The 17,190-nt window shown below is 55.5% G+C and overlaps 2 protein-coding genes across 5 annotated transcripts; one reads left to right on the top strand and one right to left on the bottom strand.

Moving 5' to 3' along the window:
- Nucleotides 1-310: 310 nt before the first annotated feature.
- Nucleotides 311-6,060, bottom strand: SNX33 (sorting nexin 33). 2 transcript variants are annotated; one of them, XM_074600280.1, is made up of 3 exons: nucleotides 5,713-6,060; nucleotides 3,322-5,156; nucleotides 311-1,258 (listed from the first exon to the last, which is right to left on the bottom strand). In XM_074600280.1, exons 2-3 carry the CDS (start codon nucleotides 4,760-4,762, stop codon nucleotides 1,005-1,007), a joined length of 1,695 nt encoding a protein of 564 aa, XP_074456381.1. In that variant the 5' UTR covers nucleotides 4,763-5,156; nucleotides 5,713-6,060; the 3' UTR covers nucleotides 311-1,004. The 2 variants fall into 2 exon arrangements, with proteins under 2 accessions (XP_074456381.1, XP_074456380.1); XM_074600279.1 differs by having other exon boundaries at nucleotides 3,322-5,888.
- Nucleotides 6,061-6,312: 252 nt separating this feature from the next.
- On the top strand, nucleotides 6,313-16,900 carry SNUPN (snurportin 1). 3 transcript variants are annotated; one of them, XR_012588969.1, is made up of 9 exons: nucleotides 6,313-6,494; nucleotides 6,642-6,792; nucleotides 8,421-8,525; nucleotides 8,652-8,748; nucleotides 9,272-9,369; nucleotides 9,700-9,777; nucleotides 11,598-11,678; nucleotides 15,862-16,279; nucleotides 16,388-16,900. XR_012588969.1 is itself a non-coding variant. In XM_074600277.1 (9 exons), exons 1-9 carry the CDS (start codon nucleotides 6,343-6,345, stop codon nucleotides 16,189-16,191), a joined length of 987 nt encoding a protein of 328 aa, XP_074456378.1. In that variant the 5' UTR covers nucleotides 6,313-6,342; the 3' UTR covers nucleotides 16,192-16,900. The 3 variants fall into 3 exon arrangements, 2 of the variants coding, with proteins under 2 accessions (XP_074456378.1, XP_074456377.1); XM_074600277.1 differs by having other exon boundaries at nucleotides 15,862-16,036; nucleotides 16,142-16,900; XM_074600276.1 differs by having other exon boundaries at nucleotides 15,862-16,900.
- The last annotated feature ends 290 nt before the right edge of the window (nucleotides 16,901-17,190 follow it).

The following is a 17,190-nucleotide window of genomic DNA, read 5'->3' as shown; positions in this document are numbered from 1 at the left end:
TTCCCTTTGAAAACAAGTCGTCGTCCCCCGCCGCCCCCGTGCTAGACCCACTGCCCCGGGTCCTGCCCCACTGAGCAGGGCAAAGCGGGGCAGGATTTGGCCCTCCCCAGGTGGGTAGTTTGGAGGGTGGGAGGGTGGCCAGTGCAGGTCACCCCCCCTCCACCAGCCCTCAGCCCCCTGCCGCCCACAGTGCGGGGATTTTCGGAAGCTGGCTGGGAGCCAGGGGATGCTTGGATGCGGAGCCTTCCCCGGGATCCTGGAGCGGCTCCGTTTTCCACAGATATCTCTGGGAAGGAGGTGGGTGTTTTTTCTACCAACGATTTTATTGAAAAGGCTGTGGGGCTTTTTTTTTGTTTGGTTTTCCTTTTTTCCCCCCCCCTCCCTTTTCCCAGTCAACAGCCATGCTTGAGAAAGAGATTTCCCTTTGCCTCTGTGTGTCTACTTAAAAACTGATGGGTAAAAATGCTGCAGAAACATTTGCGAAAAATGGAAAATATTGAAAATACCTCGTGACAAAAAAAAAATAAATCACTCTCTTCCAAATAAAGATCTTTTTCTTCTCTTTTTTTTTTTTCCCATCAGAAAAGCTTTTAGTGTGCAAAATGTCGACTGCTTTGATTTCTTCTCCCAGCGGTCTGGGATGCACCCACCTCTCTGCCCCAGGAGGGTGGGTTTTCGGAAAGCTAAAAATCACTGGGCAAAGATACCAGCACCGTTACCTCCACGTCTGTCTCTCTTGTGACCGCCCCCACCTCCCGTGTCCCCGCCAGACCCGCAGCAGGGTGGGAGGTCCCCAGGGAAAGAAGTGGCACGGCCAGCCCAGGGGCAAACCCTTCCCCGCAGGACTGCAGCCTGCCCGCCCGGGAAGGGGGAAAAAAGCCCAAAGGTATTTGGTCACTAGCATCACGAGTTCCTGTTCATTCTCAACCCGTCACAAACAGAGGAGGTCTGCAAGGCTGCGGATGGAGGAGTGAGTGATTCCAGCAGGGCAGCAAGCGGAGGCGTTAGAGGTTGTCGTACATGCGTAACGTCTTCTCCAGCTGCTGGCTGACACGCTGGTAGAAGATGATCTGCTGCTTTAAGTAGGACTGCATCATCCTCTTGAAATCGGCCACACGCCGCTCGTGGAAGTGGTTCATCTCGGCTTGCAGGGCGAAGCCCACCACACGGCAGCGCTTGCGGATCCCGTCTGCCTCCTCCTGGTCCATCCGGCCCTCGTCACTCATCCGCTGGCTCTCCTTCACCTTTGCAAAGGCACCTGGCGAGGCAGGGGCGAGGGTGAGAGGGTGACGGATCCGTGTGAACGCTCCATCCCCCTTCCCCTGGCACAGGCCAGCACCATCGGGTCCACATCGGGACACCAGAGGTGCAAAGTGAATAAGGGAGGGATCCATGTGCTCCTGGGGTATCATCTCCCCGTGCGCATCAATCCCCATCCCTCTCCTCCAGGCAGGGAAAGACCGGGAGCCTTTTCCCCCTGGACTCTGACCTCCCCACCTTCTTTTCTGCCCCATCCCTGGGGCAGCCACATATTTAGCAGGAGGTTCGGGGTTCCAGGCTGCTGGAGGGGTGAGACTCAAGGCTTGGGGTGCAAAGCTAAGGTTATTACAGCCAAGGACCCCAGCCAAGCCTGCCCTACAAATGTTCCATGTCACGCCATGGATGGGGGTTGGGAGCAGCTCTGGGAGACCCAGCGCAGGAAACCCAAGCCCAAGGTAGTGAATCGGGGTGCAGGAAGGGCGCGCAGTGACAGCTGGGAAAGCATCTCCCCCTCCCAGCGACGGCTGATGCTCTGACACCAGTTTTTCTCCCCTCCTTCCATTTATTTTTACAGCTCGGTTTCGAAAGAATCCTGCCTGGCTCCGGCCCTGCATTCCTCCCCACTCATTAGCAGAGAGACTGTTTGCCTAAAAACAGGATCTGGCCCGCAGCTCGCCGGGCTTCTCTTCCCCCCTCTCCCTGCCCCTTGCTGGGAGCACCGGACCTGGGGTCATGGTGCTCCCGCCGCACCGGCCTTGCTCCCAGTGGAGAGGAGGAGGAGGAGGAGGAGGAAGAAGCAAAGGTTGGAGGCCAAATCCTGCCTTCCGCTCTGCCCACACAGCCTCGCTGATGGACGGGATCCAGCCCTTCTTCACCCGCCGCCATAAACAAAGCGGGGAGGGAAAGGCGAGGAAGCAGCCAGGGCTGGATTGCTTCCTCCCCCTTTGCCTTCCCAGCTTCCCCCAGGGACGTGGAGCGATGCACCGACACCCCCCCGGGATACTTGGACGCCCTCCGGATCTTCAGACATGCACAGCCCTGGCTTCACACCAGGAGAAAACTCCCTGCCCCCCATAATCAAGGGGTGGGTGTCCCCTCCCCACCGCAGGCACCCGGCATGGGAGGAGTGCGTGAACTTTGGACTGACGCTCCCACACCCGGCTCCCCGGCTGCATCACACCCCACTGTTGGGGTGCAAAGGGACACCGAGCCCTGCCTGCCTGCTGCCCGCCCCAGGAAGGGCAGAGCAGACACCTCTTGCCGACCTCTCCTCCTTCCTGATGCCCCCCAAATACCCAGGGGACTGGCAAGGACAAGGGGATGCAGGGATCCCTGATGCCTTGGGGGGTGCCAATCCCACCCCTCCTGGGTTTGGAGGGGCAGGGGTGCACTCTTGAAGAGTTTGACCCTGGTTGTCCCCAGAAGGTCCAGTGTGCATCCCCCAGCCAGAGGAGTGCAGTGAGGCTGGTGGGAAGAAGGGACATGTCCATATCGCAGCCCCCCCGGCTCCTCTGACCGACCCAAGGCCACGTCCCAGCCCCGAGCACCCTCGCTGGCCACTGAACTGCTGCCTTGGCCGGAGAGGGAGAATGAATAGGGACAAGCAGTAGCGGGTGGGGACGCAATGTAGCCCCTTGCTCACAAAGTGCCAGGCAGGCCATCCTGGAGCCAACAGCAACAAGTGCCAGCTCATGACTCAGGGGGAGCGATGCCTGCCCTGACCCCCCCAGCCAGCAATTTGGGCAGTAGTTATGGAGTCCACACCATCACCTGAGGCAAAACCTGATCCTGGACCCGATGGCCTGAGCAGCCTCTTCTGGGCTAGGGTGACTGGGGAGTCGTACCAGAGGGAACCATGCTGCCTCCCTGGGAGCCACAGGCAATGGTCCCCATCCCCACCTTCATCCCCATCCCCATTCTCCTGCTCATCCCCATCACTGCACAGTACAGGATTTCTTCATTGCATCCTCATGCATCCTCATTGCACCCCATGCTACTCCCACCCACGTGGGGCCATCACACGGGAGAGGTCATCACCAGGGGAGAAGAAGCCATCCTTACCTTTCTGGAGGTGGATGATGTCTGGGAAGTTGGAGAGGAGCCCTTGGTACAAAGAGAGAGTGTCCAGCATGAGGAACAGGTCGTTCTTGGGCTGATCAGCAAACATCTCCCCCACGGTCTCGTACGTCTTGCCCGTGTGGGAGATGGCGTTGTTGAGGGCATCTGAGCTGTAGGGGGGGTCCATGTGGAAGGAGTGGCTGATGGCTTGGAAAGCATTACCCAGCTTTTGGAATTCCTTCCGGAAGCCCCCGACATGCTTGCGTACCAGCTCCGAGGCCACGTTGGTCAACTGCAGGACGCTGTCATCCATCTTCTTGCTGAAGGCCTTGAAGGCATCCACGCGGTCCTCCACGTCCTGCAGGTCCTGGTGCTCCGTGGGGATCTGGATGGTGAGGAGGAAGCTGGCGCCCACCATCTCATCCTTCTCTGCCCGGCGTTTGCCCAGCTTCCACTGCTTTTCGTCGCGGCAGCAGAGGAAGTGCTGGAAGCCCTCGTACTGGGAGAGGACCGGGTGGCTGGTCATATGGTCCATCCAAAGGATCAGCCGCCGCTTGCGCTTCTCGATGAAATCCTCCTCGAAGCGCCCAGTGGCCTGCTTCTCAGGCAAGTGGGGCACCGAGATGACCGTGAACTTGTGCAAGAGGCGGTTGTAGAGCCAGTCAAAGTGCTTGTACCGCCGGTAGACGGGTGAGTTGATGTTGCTGGGGGTCAGCTTGTAGGAGATGTAGCTCTTGATGCCCTTGAACTTGGTTTGCTTGGTCGGGTCCTCCACGGAGCAGATGAAGGGGTGGGGGTTGGCCCTCCACTGGGGACCTTTGGAGCCCATCTCGATGCAGTATGCCTCGGCGACCTTGGACATCAGGGGCACGTCACCCAAGATGAAGGCTTCCACCCCCGAGCGGACAAAGCAGGAGAAGCGGTTGAGGTTCCTCCCCACCACGCTGCCCCTCTTGGAGGAGCTCATGCTGTCCTGCCTCTCCAGTGCCGGCTTGGGACAGTAATCGGCATGCTGGTGGTGGCCGTACGCTGCCGGGTACTGCAGGCTGGGCGAAGGGTGCCCATTGGTGCCTGGCGCACTCCGGGGCTCCTCCACCACTGTGCAAGCATCGTCCCAGTCATCCCAGTCGTCGTCATCATCGTCCTCAAAACTGCCCTGGTAGGAGATGCCAGGGTTGGAGGGGGTTGTGTACAAGGAGGAGTCATGGCCGGGGGAGCCAGCCGGGCTGCTGGAATAGTCCGTGTAGTTGGATCCCGACCGGGCGCGGACGATTTCAACGTAGGAGGCAGGAAAGAGGCCAGTCTCCCCACGGCTGTTTTGGCCCTGTAACCACCCATCCAGGGAGTTCTCGCTGAAGATGACGAGCTCCTCGTTCTCCTGGATGCTGATCTCCTCTTTGTTTTCACTCTGGAAGTTGTAAAGCGCTCTGGCTTTTAACGCCATGGCTAGTCTCCCAGGGGGGTGGGGGGGTCACAGCGGAACGCAATCCCTGCAGCCAAAAACCAACCCGATGGCGATACCGCAGGCTCGCTCGGCACCAGGGCCGCCCTGCACTGTGGGAAAAGGCTTGGCTGGTTTCTCAGGAAACTAAAAAAATAACGCTGGAGAAGAAATCCCCTACGAGGTGAGGCCAAGGGCTGTGTGTCCAAGTGATCCCCCCGATCCCAGCGCCCCGGTTAAAAACAACATTCTCTGGTCAAGCGAGTGGCATTTCCCCGTTTCCTACGGGATATGAACCCTGGCCGGAGCAAGAGCTGGGCTCTGCCATGTCCACGCAGGTTTTATCTTGCTGGGACGCTGATCCTGCAGCTTCACTTTCTGGGAGGAAAAGATCCAGCTGCCAGCAAGGAAATAAATTCAAAGCAACTTTTCTCGGGGCTCCTGTGGATAAAACACTCCAATCTTCCCACTCCCCCCCCCCACCCCTGCCAGAGGCTGAGAGTCGGTGGGCTCCGGGAAAGCACTGGGAACCGACCCCAAACCCAGCCCAACCTCCCGGTGATCCCGGCCCGGGGATTTTGCAATTCCTTTCCGGCCCGACTTTCCCGGGATTTGATGTTTTCGTTGTTGTTTTGTTGGGCTTTTTTTTTTTCCCCCCTGAAATTCTCCAATCTCACGCGGGACGGAGGGGCCGGGCCCTGCGGGCAGGGCAGCACCAGGGCCGGTACCGGGGGGCGGGGGGGGGGCAGCCCCCCCACCGCACCGAGGGAGGAGGAGGGGGGCGGCGGAGGGAGGGGGAGCCCGGCCCGCCGCCGCTACCGGGGAACCGATAGCAGCCTCCAGCCCGTCGGCGGACCCGGCGGGCCGCCCTCACCGCATGGTTGGGCAGGGGACCGGGGGTGGGGGGGGACACCCCACCGCCCGGGATCGGGGCCCGGGGCCGCTCTCGGTACCGCCGTCCGGTTCCGCTGTAGGTGCTGCTGCCCGGTGCCGGTGCCGATCCTGGTGGCGATCCCAGTGGCGGTCCTGGTGGCTGCGCCGGTGTCGGTGTCGGTGGGAGGGTGGCCGCCAGCCTCCCGTGACGCAGGGCAGCGCCGAGCTCGCCGGTTCGCAGCTGGGGAGCCGCGGGGAGCGGCGCGGCGGGGCGCACGCTGCCCTCTGCAGGCAGCCGGCCCGGGGCGGCGGCGGGGAGCAGCGATCCCGCCCATGGACACGGACACGGCACGGGCACGGACCGCGGGGACACGGTCCCGGCACCGGCTGCTCCCGCCTCCCTCATCGGGAATCGTCCCTCCATCCCTGCCCGGGGTGTCCCCTCCATCCCTGCGCACCGTGACCCCCTCCATCCCTGTCCACCGTGTCCCCTCCGTCCCCGCCCTGAATGTCCCCACGCCCGTGCCCTGACTGACCCCATCCCGCTCCCGGCGGGAGGGGAAACTGAGTCTCGGCCGGGGGGGTGGGGGTGGGGGGGTGGTGGCACGGAGCCTCCGCGCCGCGAGGGGGTGCTGCGGACTGTGCGCGCGCCGGCGGCACCGCCCCTCCCGCCGGGCGGAAGTGCGTCATGGCGCCGGGCGGGCGTTGCCATGGAGGAGCTGAGCGCGGCGCTGCTGGCCGGCGTCTCCCTGGCGGCCCCCAACAGCCCGGCGGCCCCGCACCCCCGCTTGGCCGCGTACAAGCCCCGCGGCGGCCCGGGGCAGGCCGAGCGCCGCCAGCGCCTCCTCCGCCTCCAGAGAGAGTGAGCGAACGAACGAACACCCCTGGGGCTGCCGCCCCGGGAAGGGCAGGCCCAGCCCAGGCCTGGGCTGTGGAGGCGGGGTGAGGGGAGGAGGGTGGCTTGCCTCCCGCCGAAAATAACCCGATCTGTTTCCTCTCCCCTTCCCAGGAGGCGGCTGGACTACGTGAACCATGCCAGGAGGCTGGCAGAGGACGACTGGGCAGGGGTGGAGAGCGAAGGCGAGGAGGAGAAAGATGAGGAAGAAGAGGAGATGGATGTGGATGCTGGCAAGAAGCTGCCCAAGCGCTATGCCAATCAGGTGAGGAGCTGCCTGCCTCTGCCTGCCTCCCCGCGATGGGGTGCGGGTGTGAGCACCGGGCAGGGTGAGTGATGTGGGGTGGTTGAGGCTGGGCTGGGCGTGGTGAGTGGCCATGGTGATGGCTGCCTCGGGGCTGAGAATAGCGTGGCCTGCCTGGCTTGGTGAGGAACCGTGCCTCCGTTCTGCCCATGAGATGTGCTGTGGTCAAACAGAGGGCAGGCAGAGGTGGGTTGCCGGTGTGCTGAGGGATGGGATGCTATCCAGAGGGACCTGGACAAGCTTGAAAAGTGGGCCCGTGTGAACCTCATAAGGTTCAACAAGGCCAAGTGCAGGGTCCTGCACCTGGGTTGGGGCAACCCCTGGTATCAGTACAGGCTGTGGGATGAAAGGATTGAGGGCAGCCCTGCTGAGAAGGGCTTGGGCTTACTGGTGGGTGAAAAGCTGGCCATGAGCTGACAACATGTACTTGCAGCCCAGAAAGCCCCCCAAATCCTGGGCTGCGTCCCCAGCAGTGTGGCCAGCAGGGCAAGGTGGGGCCGGGGGGGGGGAATTCTGCCCCTCTGCTCCACTCTGGGGCCAGCAGCATCAGAAGGACGTGGACCTGTTGGAGCGGGTGCAGAGGAGGCCATGGAGGTGATCTGAGGGCTGGAGCCCCTCTGCTGTGAGGGCAGGCTGAGAGAGTTGCGTGCGTTCAGCCTGGAGAAAAGAAGGCTCCAGGGAGACCTTATAGCGGTTTTTCGGTACTTAAAGGGAGCCTGTGGGAAAGATGGGGCCAAACTTTTTAGCAGGGCCTGTTGCAATAGCACAAAGGGTAATGGCTTTAAACTAAAAGAGGGGAGATTTAGACTAGATAGAAGGAATAAATTTTTTACCATGAGGGTGGTGAAAATATCCAGGTTGCCCAGAGAGGTGGTAGATGCCCCATCCCTGGAAACGTTCCAGGTCAGGTTGGATGGGGCTTTGAGCAACCTGGTCTGAAGATGTTCCTGCTCATTGCAGGGGGTTTGGGCTAGATGACCTTTAAAGGTCCCTTCCAATCCAAACTATTCTATGATTTCAGCTCAGCTAGCAGCATTTGTATTCCATTGTGCAGCAGTCGGTTAAAGAATTTTATCTCTCCCCATGTCTGAGACACCAGGAAGGAAAAGAAACCTCAGCTGATGTGTTTTGTCAGCCTTGGCTGCCGTATTGGTCCTAAAAGATATACAGCCTTTCAGATGATCACAGTCTCTGAAGAGGTCAACTTGTCTGGGCTCTTCACTCCTAGTACTCAGGAATCTATAGGCTCTGCCATGTGTTTATAAATAAATCAATTTAAGGTGCTGGAGCGAGGACCGATGTACAGAGGTGCCCAGGGGAGGAGTATGAGCCCCGTGCTGTAGTCTGAAGCTTAGTCAGCAGCTGGGACGCAAGACAAGGACTCAGGGAGAGTCTGTAATGCAAGTTGGTTAAAGAGAGGGAGGGAGCCCCTTTGGTGCTGTAACCCAAGGTGATGAGCAATGCAAGTTGTCTCTGAAGCACCCAGTGTACCTGTAGAAGCCAAGGTAAAACCTACTTGCTGTGAGTTTCCCATAAATTCGGGAGAGTTGTTGCTAACTGCTTTTTTTTTTTTCTGCATTTTTCCATAGCTGATGCTGTCTGAATGGCTGGTCGATGTCCCCTTGGACCTGGAGCAGGAGTGGGTTGTAGTGGTGTGTCCTGTTGGGAAAAGGGCACTGGTCGTGGCGTCCAGGGTAAGCGGCAGCAGTGGTGATGTCTCACCATTTGGTAAAGGACCTGTACCTGGTTCCCCACCAACATAAGACCGGCCTGTCTGTCTTGCTTGAATTATTTTTTTTTCCTATCCCATTTCCTCATAGGGCACAACAGCAGCTTATACCAAGAGTGGCTTCTGTGTCAACAGGTTCCCATCCCTGCTGCCGGGGGGGAACCGGCACAATTCAACGAGTGAGAAAGGTAATGTTGTGAGGAGGCTTTTGGGTTCTGTGCCCTTTTCTGTTGCCAGGGGGGACATTAGCTTCAGGCATGTTTGTGTGTCCCTGGGGATAACTAGACGCGGATAATCTCCGATACTTTTATACTATATGAGAACATATTTTAATTAGCTACCTGGTTAATTGGCACTCTTAAACCTCAACATCTTCTCTTGTTTTCCGACAGAGAGCTGTGTATAGTGCCATCTTTCTTAATACCTCCTGCAGTTGCTTTACGTGTCCTGAGGCGGGGTGACTGTTGAGTAAATGCCTCTTTCTGAAACACGCCTTTGATGTGCCTCTGGTAGTACCTTTGTAGCCTTGTGGGACTCCAAGCTAAAGGCTTTCTGTGGTCCCAGCTTTTGTTAGCAGAAGGGTATCCCTCTGCATCTCTTGGCCTTACGTCAGGGCAAGGCTTAATACAGGAGAGATTTGATCTGGTGTTTGCCTGTTGGGTTGGGCAGTCCGTGGAGCATGTCTGGACCTCCCTGTGTGTGTGTGTGCAGTGTACTCCATCTTGGACTGCATCTACAACGAGGTAAAGCAGACGTACTATATCCTGGATGTGATGTGCTGGAGAGGACACCCTGTTTATGACTGCCAGGTACTGAATCCCCCCACTCTGCCCTGCCCTCCCTTTTGTTCCCTGTTCTGTCAGCTGCTTTGCAGCCAGCACTGGGCGTAGCCCTCTGCGCAATAGGATGGATATTTCATCTAAGCACTGGCATCTCTACAGCTTGTGGGCTGCTGGAATAATTGTGTACATCTTTTGTGGATATCTGGGGAAACAGCAGAGTTTGGGGTGCTGGCTTGTTCCACAGGTGAAGCCGAGTTTGTAAATCTCCTGGGCAAGTGCAGAGGAATGGAGATGCTTGGCAGGTGCTGATCGGTGATGTGTGGTGGATAGTCATTAAGTCTCTGCTTCTTTTCACAGACCGACTTCAGATTCTTCTGGCTCTTCTCAAAGATCCAAGAGGAGGAAGGGCTAGGAGAGAAAAGCAGGATTAATCCAGTAAGTTCTTTTGTACTTGGAAGAGAAGGCGGCTGGGGGGTAAGCTCTCCTGTTCGGCAGGCTTCAGCATTTTCTTTCACAAGCGGAAGCTTTTTTCCTTCCCCCCCACCTCCCCGCCCCTCACAGATCAGGCTTCAAAATGCACTTCTAATGAAATGGAATGCCATGTTCAGGATGTAAATAGAACCACTGAGTCTTGTAAATGAGTGTGGGTTTGTGTTTTTTTGGGGTTTGTTTTTTTTTTTTCCAGACAAAGTGCTGAGGGAGATCAGACTGCAGGGTATCAGCTAACTTCCATGCCATTTTTAGCTTTCCCTTGAAATAGAATGGAAAACCAGTGTGGTTTCTACAGGGGCAGCGTGACTACAATGGGATTTATTCTTGTGTAGTATTATGAGTTCACAAGGCAAGGGGAAAGGCTCATAAAGCTTTAGCCTTCCCTCCTGCTTAAACTTATCATTGAAGTTGTCGGGATGGATGCCAGATTGCGACCTGGAGTCCCTGCTAAGCAAGGATAAAAAGTCTTCCTTTAAAGACTTAACCCATGGAGGTCAGACCTAGAACCCACAGCAGCTTGGAAAGTGATTTTTGGGGACAGACATAAGAGATCTGGCGGCCTGGCCAAACCAAACCACAGTTTGCAAAGCGGGACCTGTTCACTGTGCTCAGACGCAGCTAAGCAGAGCATCTCATAAAGGAAGATGACTGCTCCTCTGCCAGCAGTGAAGGTATCTGTATTTGAAAAACATCCTGTTCTGACTCCCAACAGTAATATCCAGAAGACAGCTACCTAATGAAGGGGGGGTCGTTTCAGCTTTCATTTCCTGGGTGGAAAGATTCGCTTGGCTGAGCCAGCAGCCTGGAGCAGATGTCTGTCTGCTTTACATCCTGCCCAGAGGTCATCATTTTCTATTTTGGTTGAAAGAGCATCTCAGGGTCAGCTGTCCTGAAAAGTCCTTCCTGCAGCCTTAGATGCTTGGAAAAAAGGTACTGGGAGCATGTGGGAGCTGTGTGCTGAGTCTCTGCCATCCACCTCTCATTAAATGCCAGAGAAGGTGTCATTTGGAAATGGCATGATAAAATACCTGAAATAGACCTTTCTGGGCCCTCTAGATTCCATGCCGGCTGGGCATTGTGGTGGCAATCCTCTGGTCTTCTTTTGTTACCGCAATGCGTTTTGTAAAGTTGCAGCAACGTACGTGCTTTATACAGCATTGCTGGAGAGATGGCAGGGATTATCTCTGAAGGCTTTTCCCAGCCCTCTTTGCTGGCTAGGGTGACTTTTATAGGTTTTCACGCAGGCACTTCCAGTGGGGTGTGAGTAGCACCGATGGACAGCTTGGTCCTGTTGTTTTGTCTCTAGATCTGGAGTTTGCTTCTGGACCACGTCAGAGGGCTGTCTGCCCCAATAACCTCTAGCAATCACAGAGACCAGTCGCTATGGCAAGAGTAAGGAGTTGAGGATACCTGTCATGTTCCCTCTGACTTTGTCAGCCTGTGGTTGTACCTGGACCATGGAGTTAACGGCCACCAGGGACCTGCCTTTCAGGAGATGGTCTAATCCTCTTTTGAGCCTGTTTGTGCTCTTGGGCTGCCAGTAGCCTGTGGCAGGAAGGCCAGCAGTTTAATGATGTGGTGCCTGCTTGAGATCTTCCCTCTGGTTACTTCGTCTGATGCCTGTCCCTCACCCTGCCCCTCCTATGCTGGATCTTGCACTGGGGGAAACCCTTCCTTCCTAGTTGCCTCTACACCAGTGCTTGATTCAGTGACTTGTTCTGCTTTAGGCAGTTGTCTCTTCTAACCCTCTCTTACTTTTTCAGTTCAGATTTGTGGGCCTGCAGAACTTCCCCTGCACCTCGGACAGCCTGTGTAAGGTGCTGGCTATGGACTTCCCTTTTGAGGTGAGAACATGCAGGCAGGGGCCTGGACCTCAGCCTTAGAGACAGCGCTGCTGTTGCATCTGCCGCTGCTTGGAGAGAGGTGCATCCCCTTCACTTGGGAACTGTGCCCTCCTGAGGCCCGCAGGAAGCTTACTGAGCTGTGCTGTTATTTCTCTGCATGGGGCATGGATGCCTTTTACGCACGTGGCTGATCTGTTACCCTGTCAACAGGTACAGGCTGCGTCCAGCCAAACTAATTAGCAAGAGTTAAACCTTAGCATTCCCTGTGCTTGGGATGCGTTTTCTGCTGCTGTTGACTCTCATCTGAAGGAGCCCTGGGGAGGAGGGTGTTGAGGCGGGCACCCAGACTGCCTCCAGAAGCAGCATAGCTCACATTCACATGGCAGTGTGATGGATGGCTGACCTTTTTAGGGCCAGCGCTGATACTGCAGGCTGCCCCAGGTGGGTTAGCGCCTGTACAAGCATGAGCATCTCTGCAGTGTGCTCCCTTATGTGGTGGTGGTTCTCGAGAGGTCTGCAGGGTGGGCAGTGGTGTCTCTGACCTCTGTCATGGGCTCTGTGTTTCCTTAGTCTAGTTATTTTCATCTCTCTATGTGGAAGGCACACAGCTGTCTTGGGGAGGAAAGAGAAGGGTGGTAGTAAGCTCCTGATGGTTTCTGAAGGTTTCAGGTGTTAGTGATGGGTGCCTGAGATGTGCTGGAGTCTGTCCTCCTGCTACTAATGTTGGATCTTGTGGGAGGGGATAGTGCGAGCTCTCCTTTTTGCTTCAGTCGGAACCAGCAGTTTCCTGCATCTGGCTCCTGCTGCTCAAGGTGGCCTTTCCCCCAGCAAGAGCGGCTGAACAGAACCCCTGCGTTCGCTTCATCAGCTTTAGAAGTTGGTGCTGTCGTGCTGTTCAACCCTCTGCTGACCTGTGGGAGAAGGGCAGGGCCGGCAACTCGGTGTGCTGCCCAGGTCAGCTCTGCGTGAGCAGAGAGTAGGAGGCCCTCATGAAACAGCTCAGGTTGCTTTTGGTGGCGATCCTGGCTGACTTGGCACTGAAGAGGATGGAGGAGGTGGTGGCATTCCGGCACAGGGTCAGTGATAAACATCTGGGAGCCAGAAGCTCTTCTGGTGGCTGCAGCAGTTCCTGCGGAGTGCCCAGTCTCAGCCCTAGATCAGAAACAGCCTCTACAGAGGTTGCTTGTCCCGCTAAGCCAAAAGCCATGTTGATTCGGCTGTGCTGCTTGTGCGCTCTCAGCCCCAGTTAGTGATTAACATACGTGCAGGTTTAAATTTAAGGGATGCTAATTTGGCTGCGAGGGCTGACTTTGCCTTCTGCTTGTCAAAGCCGGAACAGTCATTAGAGAGAGTCGGGAAGTCCCAGCCCCTTGGTGGTCTTGCCAGACCCTGCTGTGAACGCAGATCAGGGAATGTTGAGAAGACATCCCAGGTTTCCTGCAGCTGACTTGCTCAATTATGAATGCTCTGAGTGCCTCTGTAGAAACAGTCATTCCCGTCTTTGCTGATTGCATTCCTTCCTGAGGCATCCGCTCCCACGAGAGATGGCTGAGGAGCGTTGCCCCACTGCAACATGGTCAGAGCAGAAACGTTTCAGCCCGCAAAGGAGACCATTGCGAAATGCTGGGGGAGGGAGATGGGGTTGATCGGACTCTCCCTTGTAATACAGCTGTGATTTGCCCCTTGGGTTCTCCGGTCAGTACATCAGGGTGCCACCCCAGCAAGTGGTCACACTTGTGGTGTAATTTGGCTCAAAGGCAGCCAGTAACCCCGCAGAAACAGTGGTGCCACTTCCAGCCCTGGGTCCCTTCGTGACGTGCCGCAAGAGGGAGCCCAAGAAACCCTTAATAGCTTCCACCAGCAGTACATAAACTTTGGAGAAGGCAAAATGCAGCCTTGCTCTAGATAGTGCAGTGTGATAGAGGTTTCCTTATGCCTGGGCCCAGCTTCTTGTGCCTTACAAGGATCCCGTGCGTGTGATGGCAACAGACAGAGTCAGTGCTTTCAGATCTGGCTCTTCAGAGTTAATCTGTAACCTTAGAGTTAGGACCTGATATGTTATATTCAGTGGAAATTTTTTTTCCACTGAATTCAGTGGACTTTGGATCAGCTGACTGGCACTGAAGTGTTTTTGGAGCGGATCTTAAGAGCTACTGTCCTACTCGCAGATCCAAGTAAAAAACATTCAGGTTTCCACAAAGGCAGGGGGAGCCAAAGCCTCTGAGAAACCCTAGTGAAAAGGAACGGGCATGCTGTTAAGCACCTAAAATCTGAAAAGCATGGCCGTGAAATCTTGCTAAGCCAGTTTCTCTTCAGGTTCGGTCCTTTAGGGACAGTATTAGCCCTTATTCTGATGTGGCTGGTGTCGGTGCGGTGACTCAGGGTAGGGATCTGGCCAGCAAATTAAATGAACTGGAAGGAAAACGGGAGTTGCAGTAACTTAAGAGAAATCAGGGGAAGGAAAAACATGACCTAAGTCTCCACCAGGCTGAACTGCTTTGAATTCTCCAGCTTGGGGAAGATCTTTGGAGCTGTCTGGAAGGCAGAAGCCTTTCCAGGCTCTGATCTTTACCAAAACATTCCTGTGGGTGCCGGGGAATCCACGTTGCTTACCAAGTGCTGCGCACCCACAGGAATGGGCTGGATGTGCAGCGCAGTGCTGAGGTGCCACAGAATCTGGCTCTTCCCAAGTCTTCCTTGGAGGCAGGGGGAGGGAGAAGCTTTGTACTTTATATCCAGAGGGTTACACAAGCTCGTCGTCATGTTTGCTGTTCTGGTTTCATGTTTTCCTAGCACAGGAATCCCCCTTTTTTCTGGGATTATTTTGCAAGATCTTAACAGCGACTGAAAATTATGGACGGAGTAGTGTAAGAAGCTCTCTGTGTTCTGCTGGACGTTAGCATCCATGGAGCAGAGATGGACGGATGCTGCTCTTTGCTCCATCTGCCTTGCAGTTCAGCACGTAGCAGAAATCAGACTCACAGAGCAGTTTGGGTTGGAAGGGACCTTAAAGATCATCTAGTTCCACCCCCCCTGCCCTAGGCAGGGACACCTCCCACCAGACCAGGTTCCTTCAAGCCCCGTCCAACCTGGCCTTGAATCCCTCCAGGGATGGGGCAGCCACAGCTGCTCTGGGCAACGTGGGCCAGGGGCTCACCGCCCTCACAGCCAAGAATTTCTTTCTAATACCTCATCTAAATCTCCTTTCTTTCAGTTTAAAACCATTAAAAAAATCACCTTGATCTGCTTGGTTCACCCATGCCTCAGCTCACTGCCCATATAGGTGCTGCTCTGCCCTATATATTGTGGGGGCTGTAGGCTCAGGGAGGGGCCTGGGAGCCAATTCAATTCAGCCCAAGGTGGGCTCTCATAATTTCTGCCCACTCAGCCCCTCTTACTCATAGGCAGATGGCCTTTTAAGAGCTTTGGAGGCTAAGCGAAGAGGGGCACCACCTCCAGCGTTAGTCAGGCTGGCAGCAGGATCTAACCTTGCAGAGCACGCCCCTGTGAAGCGTGGGAAGAGGGGGTTGGGGGGGTGGGGAAAATCCCTTAGCGTGGTGGGGAAGCGGGGAAAACGTCAGCCAGCTGCAGTATTGCCGAGTGTGGAAATAGCAGCACAAGAGTTAGGGCCTAAACCTTCAAAGTCCTGAGTGCCCTTAACTGTCATTGATTGCTGGAGAAGTTCTCTCGTGGGAAACATTAAGAATTTATTTTGCATAAGCCAGCTGAAAAAGCTGGAGCAGCGTTACGAATCAGGGCTCCTTGGCATCACGCGCTCTGACTAATTACTCCCTAAATGTATTATTTAAAATAACCTTAATCCAGTAAAGTGGCCTTTCTGTGCACTGCCTTATTCAGAAACCCGATGGCTTTTCTGCAGAATGGGATCATAGCAACCAGAGGAAAAGTGCTGGTCGGTGCCGACATCAAGCTGAAATTGTTTGTCTTCACTGATTTAAAGCCATCCGGCAGTCGCTGGGCTTGCACTGATCTTTCAGGACAGGAGCTCTGCAGGTTTCTTCTTTCCCTTCTGCCATTTATTGCACTGCTTGAGGAAAAATGATCCAGCTGGTAGTTTTGGCCTGGAAATGGAGAGCGGTGCCGTCTGGCGCTCTGTCACCCACCTGCGATTGCTCCAGCTCTGGCCTTTCATCCACTCTCTGTCTCTCTCTCCTTTTTCCAGGTCGATGGACTTCTCTTCTATCACAAGCAAACCCACTACACCCCTGGCAGCACCCCGCTGGTGGGCTGGCTCCGGCCGTACATGGTACCTGAAATCCTGGGGCTCACCGTGCCCGCCACCGCGCTCACTGCCAAACCCGACTATGCTGGGCGTCAGCTCCGGCAGATCATTGAGAGCAAGAAGAATAAAAAGCTGGCAGCTGAAACAGGTCAGCCGAGCAGCGCGGTGGCTGCGAGGAGCGGACATTACGAGCTGGAACACTTGTCTACCCCTCTGCCAGCAAGCTCTCTGGAGGGCCAGGAGGAAGCAGGGAGCCAGATGGAGAATTAGGCTGCTGGGACAGACCGGTTGGGTAAGGAGAAAGCAAAAGGTTCCCCGCTTCTCACTGTCACTCACGCTCCCGGAGCGTGGGGCAAAGGTAATGATAGGATGGTTTTGTTTAAAGGGCATGGAAGTGGAATGTCTTCCTCCAAGTGCCGCTGGATTTTTTTTTATTATTATTTTTATTTTTTTATATTTTTCCCAGGACTTCTGTGAGGCCTTAACAGTATTGTCTGGTTCTTTACTAAGGCGGCCCATGTGTTGGGAAATTAAATGATCTGTCCCCACGCTGCAGGGTTCCCGGTTCAGCTCCTGACCCTGCTTCTGTTAAAGCCTCTGGCAAAGCTTCAGTGTTAGGAACAGTGCTCAGACCTCCAAGGTGCAGCTGCTGCTGGTAACCCCAGCCCCGACGGCAGCCACGGAAACCAGCGTATTGCAGCCTTCGATCCAGCTGCTTACTGAGACCTTCTCAATGAAAGTTTTGTGGTCAGTCCACTTCTAGTAACAAGAAAAATAAATGTTTGCAGCAGGGCTGCTGTAAATCAATAGGCCAGGCTTTCCACACGCACGTGTTATTGAGGGGAAAAGAAAAACAAAACCCTAAATTTCCTTTGCCCGTACTCGAGGCTTTTCTCAGTAGGGGGTGGAAGGAACGATTTCTCTCTGAAAAAATGATCACGTTGATTGTGCCAAATAAAAGATTTCTCAGAAAGACAAATGCTCGAATGTCTTCCTGCTGCCTAAGGGTGGAAGTGGGCTATGCCTCCTGAATAGGGATTAAAAAAATCAGTTGCAGCATTAACTGGAGCGGAGGAAACGCTCTCCTCTGTGCACTGAAGTGCTTCAGTCCCTCCTAGCCCAAACCCGCTTTTTGAGCACCGGCTGCTGCCTTTCCCCGGATTTAGTGGGGGTGAAAGGATCGTACACCATCCCCAGGTCCTTTTCCAGAGGGAAATTAAAAGGCCAGAGCGGGGCCGCTCTTGCCACAGAGCCGGGGGGGGCGGGGGG

The sequence above is a fragment of the Larus michahellis genome, chromosome 9, assembly GCF_964199755.1.
Source record: "Larus michahellis chromosome 9, bLarMic1.1, whole genome shotgun sequence".
Lineage (NCBI taxonomy): Eukaryota > Metazoa > Chordata > Aves > Charadriiformes > Laridae > Larus > Larus michahellis.
This window is presented reverse-complemented; position numbering and strand designations above follow the sequence as displayed.

What these genes read in the sequence shown, in the direction of transcription:
- SNX33 (XM_074600280.1), bottom strand. Translation starts at nt 4,762, where the DNA reads ATGGCGTTAAAAGCCAGAGCGCTTTACAACTTCCAGAGTGAAAACAAA. An exon ending in CATCATCCACCTCCAGAAAG is followed by an intron (nt 1,259 to 3,321) that starts GTAAGGATGGCT and finishes CTGCCTCGCCAG; the next exon opens with GTGCCTTTGCAAAGGTGAAG.
- SNUPN (XM_074600276.1), top strand. Translation starts at nt 6,343, where the DNA reads ATGGAGGAGCTGAGCGCGGCGCTGCTGGCCGGCGTCTCCCTGGCGGCC. An exon ending in CTCCTCCGCCTCCAGAGAGA is followed by an intron (nt 6,495 to 6,641) that starts GTGAGCGAACGA and finishes TCCCCTTCCCAG; the next exon opens with GAGGCGGCTGGACTACGTGA. An exon ending in CCAAGCGCTATGCCAATCAG is followed by an intron (nt 6,793 to 8,420) that starts GTGAGGAGCTGC and finishes ATTTTTCCATAG; the next exon opens with CTGATGCTGTCTGAATGGCT.